At 39.6% G+C, this 7,156-nt stretch overlaps 1 protein-coding gene across 1 annotated transcript; it reads left to right on the top strand.

Annotated features, from left to right (window-relative positions):
- Positions 1 to 715: 715 nt before the first annotated feature.
- gkap1 (G kinase anchoring protein 1) lies at positions 716 to 6,719 on the top strand. Its single transcript, XM_034596505.1, has 12 exons — positions 716 to 833; positions 1,207 to 1,469; positions 2,391 to 2,549; positions 2,851 to 2,928; positions 3,562 to 3,697; positions 3,875 to 3,894; positions 4,026 to 4,187; positions 4,403 to 4,489; positions 5,242 to 5,305; positions 5,494 to 5,564; positions 5,657 to 5,734; positions 6,247 to 6,719. The coding sequence occupies exons 2-12, from the start codon at positions 1,221 to 1,223 to the stop codon at positions 6,286 to 6,288; spliced, it is 1,146 nt and encodes a 381-aa protein (XP_034452396.1). The 5' UTR covers positions 716 to 833; positions 1,207 to 1,220; the 3' UTR covers positions 6,289 to 6,719.
- The last annotated feature ends 437 nt before the right edge of the window (positions 6,720 to 7,156 follow it).

Genomic DNA, 7,156 nt, shown 5'->3' with positions numbered 1-7,156 from the left:
ACATATATACTTTAAAGTATATTATACTAAATAAATCAATTATTTACCTTAAAAAACACTGATTCTGAGTAGCTTCAAAGTTGTGGTGAATGGTTTTGTGGGGCTACGTTTTCATTAAGTTTAGGAGTGTAAATTAATTTGTACAGGTTGTTACAACTTAAGCTTGTTTTTGTACAATGGAAGAATTTACACAGTCAAGTAAAGTAGATCCTATATGTTTTCAAATGGAGAGAAAGGGCCGGTGCAGGCAAATGCCCTAACAAACAACATGAAGTTATTTATTATCAACATTTTTACAGGTATTTTTAGAATCATCATGAGTTTTTATTTCCAGGGACATCTTGAGCTCAGATGCCAATTAATATGCATATATAATATTTAGAAATAATACATAATACATTGCGGATCTTGCCTGAGAATGATCATATTTTTAAGTTTTCTTCAATGTAAGTGTATTTTACGCATACATTTTAGTTACATGTTATAGTTCAAAGCAAACATAAAACACCGACAAATAATTCGGCGTGCTTTATTTTTCAAAAAAAGTGAACAAACACACGCTAAAAGTGGGGTTCAACGTTTTTCTACAGTATAACAGGTTTAACTGACTGAATAAATGTCTGTTAAACGGCAGATTCTACACACACTCTGATTGGGCGACCTTCTGTCAGTCAAATCTGGTCCCACCAATCAGACTCCCAGCCCTTTTTTTTTTTTTTTAATCCTTTTTGGCTCCTCCGGGCTCCTGTAGTCAGACCGTCGCTGAAAGCAAAGCATCGGTTTAAAGCCAGTTCCGTCACGAACAGGTGAAAGTACTCTTCAGCAACTTTAATGTGAGTAACCGCATTTTAAAAACAACCCAGCGCGTGTGACAGATACAGAATGTGAACGGGAACCCACGTTCGTGTTTTTGACCGGCAGCCAGGTCTACTTTTGTACTTGTTCAGAAGCTAACACAACCGGCTAAGCCCCTTTGATAGTTAGCTAGGTTAACTCACGATGCTAGCTGCGCCTGACACTACACTGTTAGCATCAGTCCACTTCACAACTCTTGATTCATGTATCCACATCACGCCTCTTTTGTTTTCCACACGATCTGCTGCTCTAACTGAAGCTGCTGACGACACATTGTTAAGAGACGGCACCGGGGAGCTAACTTGATGTTTTACAACTCGTCTCCACTGATTTCTTATCTTCTATCACCAGTTTCCACTTCAGCTATGACATCGTCTGCCATGATCACCGTCCCCACCACGGCCTCCCGTTTCGCCCTGCTCCAGATTGACTCGGATTCGGACTCCGACACATCCGAGCCGGGGAAGACTGGCACCAAAGGCGGACGGGACTCCTCCGGGAAGCCCCGGCAAGGGAAGGCAGGAGCATCCGGGGGGAAAGCGGCTCAGGCCAACGACAAGAAGAAAGACAAGAAGAAGAAGAGGAAGGAGCAGCAGCAGAGTGAAGCGAACGAGGTGAGTGACAAAAGCATCTGATGAACCTCAGCTCCATTAGTGTGTCTGTGCTGTGTCACGGCATCACACATGACGTCAGCGTGTGACAGACATGATTCTGTTCCTGTTGTTTCACTTCACTTGAAATGAAACCACAGAGGGAGATGTCGGCATTTGTGTTTTCCCCTCAGCTGTTTAGTACAGGTGCTGGCATTATTTCATAACATGAACACAAGCAGCATTTTTATTCAGGTTTATTACTCCTCGATAAGACATGAAATGTTCTCTTACAAAAGCCTTCAGTTAGCAAAAACACCCATAATACTCTTTTTTAACTGAAGCGACTGTTTGCATTTGCGACTGTTTGCATTTGCATCAGTCAGGTAATTGAATGGGACAAATATTAACCAGTTTCAGCACGTGAGGATTTGCTTATCTTAATGTTTACATTGTGATTGAAATAAGAGTTTCAGACTGTTGGTCTGAAAACCACGTCACTCATTTCAGTATGTTTCACATTTTATTGACCAAACACCCACTGATGAATTGATACAACAAGATATTGAATAACAAGCACTGACATTTTGTGTAAGTTGCTGCCAAACTGAAAATACAGATGAGAATGGATAAAATTGTAATTCACTCTTGGGTCAAATTACTCTGCAGTAGGCATGGGGTTTTATTGGCTCTGGCTCCGATCAGCATTGACGAAAACATGATACCTGTGTCACCACTAATTTCTTCATCTATTTTATTTTGGCGGTCTAGATGCTGACGTTCATATTACAACACCCGGTGAAGGGTCTAACTCTGCTGCTGTTTATACACACACATGCAGACGGCTTCAAAAGCCATCAACTGAACAGAGTCGTAGTTCATAACAAAGCAATAATGTCATTTTAGGTCAGTGTTTGAATTAAGTCTTATCCTTCTATCTTTCAGTTACGTAATCTGGCGTTCAAGAAGATTCCTCAGAAGTCCTCTGGCCCGCCTCCATGTATGACACTGTCAGGAATAGCCAGCGAGCTCCTCAGCACTGAATCCGGCGACCACACTATACCCTCAGGTGGATGGCAGCAGTGGAAGCAGAGGGATGAGCAGGTAAGACAGAACTACTACTCCCATAATAAATGTGTTAGTCAGTCAGGATAACCAAAGAACCACTGAGAGGCAACATTATTTTTGGACGTCAGCAGTAGAGGAGTGTGTGCAGCAGTATGAGCCAGGAGCAGGATATTCTTCAAACCAATTTATTGATTTTAGATCCATTTACTAAACTCTAAGCCCTTCTCCTGTTCTTTACTGAAAACTTGTATTTTATCTTTCCTGGATATAACTGCATTGCAGGCAGATCTTCCTCAATCGTGTGTTCTTATTCGAGTGTTTTCCTTCACTCTCCCAGATAACCACTGAACTTTATGAGGCAGACTTGGAAAAGGCTTTGATTCTCAGTAAACTGGAATACGAACAACACAAACAGGTACCTTGGTTGCATACACACACTAGTATATGAAAGCAAAGAGAAACTTTAAATATCCACTTAATAAGTCCTGCTTTGTGGAGATCCTGTTTCTGAGGGCCATTCGTAATGGAAAAAATATAGTAAGCTGCTGGAAGAATGATCGGGAAACTCGCAAGTTTAAAGCAGAAGCACTTAATTGACGCTCGAAGCATTGAGGAGAGAAGAGTTGAGCAATACAAGTTCACACTGTGTAATGCCTCCTTGAACTGGAGGCTGTCCTCTGCAGGGTGTATTTAAACCCAAAATGTCCTCACATGGCACAGACTTACTCTGTAGATCCCAATGACCTCTGTCCCAATGAGAGAGACACAGAGAGGCTGTCTGTTTGTTATGGCTGTCCACCTTATCAGTAAGGTCAAAGCTATCCATGAGACAGACGATGAACCATCTACCTTATCAGTAAGGTCATAGCTATTCGAGAAACAGTCAGGAAACTATCTTTCTATACGAGAGAAACTAAATGTGTGCACATCAAGGCAAAATATACGAAGGTGCAAGACCAAAAGTCATTTACAGCAGCATTTACAAAAGTAATTATAATCTAAAAACCTGTACTTAGCTTAAGTCCATTGATGTGCTTTCATTCTGCAGGACAACACAAACACGTCCTCGCCAAAGTCACGGGGAGGAAAAGAGAGCGGAGGGAAGAAGGACAAAAAGAAAAATCAGCAGGCAAAAGAGAAAAAGACAGTTTCTCTGCAGGACTTCCAGGCTGAAGGCACTGCAGGTGAGAGAAACCTATTCTCCACTCTCAAAAGCTGTGAAACTAGGAGCTTGTATGCTGCGGTTTGTGTTCCTGGGGCCTGTTGAGCTACAATCAATGACTGTTTTCTCTGTAGGACTGAAGAAACTGTATTACGTGTGTTAGATAATAGTAATATCATTGTATTTTGTCTCTTTGCAGAACATCCAAGTAAGAAAGAGGTGAGCAAAAATATGCACTGTATAACTATACAGCAACTACCTATAAAGAATATTTACACGCTTTTATTCCGGGTTGAATACTGTATGTGATGTGGCAATCAACTTGAAACACTGACTATATTCCCATCCAGGACGCCAAAGCAGCTAACCTGGCTCTAGGAAACGGGCAGGATGAGAGATTTTTTAATAAACTGGAAGATGACGTCAGTCGGATTATCCAACAGGAAAAAAGACGCGAGCAATACACTAGCAATCAGGGACAAGAAGTCAACACATCCACAGAACACGAACCGGTGAGTGGACAGACAACAAATACTCCTGTGTTTATTTGTTTTTGACGTCAACACAGCTGACTAAAAGATATGTGTGCACATTTTGCAGTGTTTGACTAAATGCAACATCATTCAAGTATCGTTGGGTTTTCCTTACTCGGCTGGTGTTTGTGGAAAATTAAATTTTTTATAAAATTGTCTCGATTTGTTCTTTTTCTCCCCGTCATTCCTGTCAGGACCCCCGGGCAGAGCAGCTGAAGTACGACCTGGAGAAGAAAGACCAGGAAATCGATAAGCTAAAAAAGACAATCTCACAGTGGGAGGTCAGCAGTCATGAGCAGTTACTCATTCTGTAATTTCTTTGGCAAATTAGAATTTTACCCATGGTGTTATAAATATGGAAATATAAATACAGACCAGCTAATTTCAATAGAAAGTTACATCGCAGTACATAGAGTATGTGTTTCGAAGGTGCATTATGCAGGATTTGTCATGATTCAAAGTTGGGTTCTGGTCAAAATGGAGTGGCAGAAGAAAAGATCTGAGAGCAGAAGAAGAAATTCCAAGCTCAGTTGTTTCACGTGAACAGAAGCAGCGTGTCCATGAGGAGTAGAGTTAAAGATGGAGTGCAGGAAATCTAAGCACAAGCAGGGTATATTCGAGTGCAAGCGCAACCTTTGAGTGAGAGCATAACAAAATCTGACTGTGAAATCAATAAGTCCTGCTCTGGAACTGAAACACCACGCGCTTGAACAAAGATAGGGTAAAAATACCTGGAGACAGATAACATCGGTGGCAGAGTGTGGTAGAAAGTAAATAAGAAAGGGAGCAGTGTTGGCAAGCAAAGTCTCTTTTTGGTTACTTTTCTGTTCTAAAGCAGCAAGAAAAGCCCACACCCAAGCACAACCCTGTGGGACGCTCCCACATGGCCAGAGACCAGTAGTGATAAAAATGCATCAACAAGTTCAAACTTACTTCTTAAAGCACATCTGTATTATAAACCTGCTTTTCTGTTGTGGCAAAAAACTCTTTAAAGGCAACAAAAATGTGTATTTTCTCCTTCTCAACTCTGCAGGTGAAATACAAAGAAGTGAAGGCAAGAAATTCCCAGCTGCTTAAAATGCTCCAGCAGGGAGAGAGTGAGTTGAATATCACTAGATAGCCTTCCTTCCTTCCTTCCTTCCTTCCTTCCTTCCTTCCTTCCTTCCTTCCTTCCTTCCTTCCTTCCTTCTCTGTCTTTCCACTTCTGTTCTTTCTCAATGAATAATCAATGTGGTCTGACTGACTTAAACTTCTTTTAATGATCTTTCTAATATCTCTCCCTCAGTGAAAGATAAAGCAGAAATCCTTCTACAGGTAGAGGAGCTACTACACATAAAAGAAGAACTGTCATCACAGGTGTGTTATCATGAGATAAAATGAAGAGAGAGGAATATGTCCAAGTCAGATATTTGCACATTTATGTGAATATTAATAATTGTTATTTCTAGGTATCATTACTGCACGGCGCCCTCGAGCAAGAAAGATCTAAAATCAAAGGTCTGCAGTCAGAACAACCGAAACATCAGGTGAGAGCACAGAAAATCACTCACTGTCTAATTTAATGGTTTCTTCAGTCGTGTGTGGAAACTAAATGTAACCAAAACCAGGGAGAATCAAGGCTTTATTTTAATAATCTAAGCACACAGATTCAGGAGCATTTAAGATGTGTCCATATTCACTTTTGCTATTGAAATGGTGGAATCAAATGTTGCTGCACCAGGTGCACAATTCAAAAGGGTTATTTATAAGTGTGTAAATCACAGAACCATTTCCTGTTCAGATCTGTGTGTGTGATAAGCAGAGTATACACACTGTGCACCTGCCTATCTGAGTTTATGTTACCATCTTTATAAGTTGGCCTTAAAATCCCAGTTTAAATTCAGTGCCATTTCAGACCAGGTTTTTGTTTGTCAGTTGCACAGTTGCTTTCTGTTGACTCAAGATAACAACAGTGTATTTGACGACACCAAGTGTGTGCAAAACTACTTTCTCATACTTTTAAGTAATGCTGTTCTTTCTCTTCCTCTGTGGTTGGCAGGGAAACAAAAAGGGGAGAAAAGGAGCCGAAATGGATCTATGAAGGCTCCAAAAGAAAAGACCTGAATAATAAAATCAAACAGATGAACAAATGAAGAAAAACATTGCTGATCATAATAAGAGTTCTGTAATAATTTTGGTTGTTTTTTTTTTTAGCTTGAACTCTGTGTCAGCATATAATGCATGCCCCCTTATTTACAAACACACTCCAGGATGTATTACACAGCTGAACAAGAATTAAAGAAGCTTTTAAAAGTGACTTAAGTTTTTAAAGGTTGTGCTGAAATGGTGGCTTTGCACCTACAGTGCTTCCCTCTGCAGGTGTGAGACTGCCATTACATATCGAGTGTTGAAAGCTGTGTGCCTGACCTTTGTTTGGGTTTCAATGCCAACATGACAGATGGTAAGTTTATGTTTTTATTTGTGTTTTTTTCTCACTGTTAAGTAAATAAAATACTTTTTCAGTGAAAAAAATTCCTGTTTTTTTATTATTCATATTTTGTTTTCAATGTCAAGATTTTAGAAAAGTGCCCAAAATGCAACAGTGCTAAACCAAATTGTATTTCTTAAAAAAATAAAAATAAAGTAAATTCACAAATAGCTTACAGTGGAACTAAAATAAACAACAAATGCTAGAATTTATGATCAAAGTGATAAATACCAAATTTCCGTAAAGTAAAATAAACAGAATATTGACTTATTTAGCAAGTTTAAAATATGGACTCATTTGTAGGGAGTTGTTTTTAGGTTAAATACATTGTCTTACGAATTGCAGATTAATTTGTGGGCTACTATTTCTTTAAATATGATTAGGATACATAGTGAGATAACTACATCTAAGTGTAAAGATCTGTAAATTATAAGCAGTAGCACGTCAACATAATATTTAGGTTTATAAACACCTCCCTGCA

This window comes from Hippoglossus hippoglossus, chromosome 9 (assembly GCF_009819705.1).
Source record: "Hippoglossus hippoglossus isolate fHipHip1 chromosome 9, fHipHip1.pri, whole genome shotgun sequence".
Classification (NCBI taxonomy): domain Eukaryota; kingdom Metazoa; phylum Chordata; class Actinopteri; order Pleuronectiformes; family Pleuronectidae; genus Hippoglossus; species Hippoglossus hippoglossus.
Note: the sequence above shows the minus strand (reverse complement) of the source record. Positions and strands in the feature narration are given on the sequence as shown.

Excerpts from the sequence above, each read along its gene's own strand:
- gkap1 (XM_034596505.1), top strand. The coding sequence starts at position 1,221 with ATGACATCGTCTGCCATGATCACCGTCCCCACCACGGCCTCCCGTTTC. Across the intron at positions 3,895-4,025 it reads AACATCCAAGTAAGAAAGAG|GACGCCAAAGCAGCTAACCT; the intron begins GTGAGCAAAAAT and ends ATTCCCATCCAG. Across the intron at positions 5,306-5,493 it reads AATGCTCCAGCAGGGAGAGA|TGAAAGATAAAGCAGAAATC; the intron begins GTGAGTTGAATA and ends TCTCTCCCTCAG.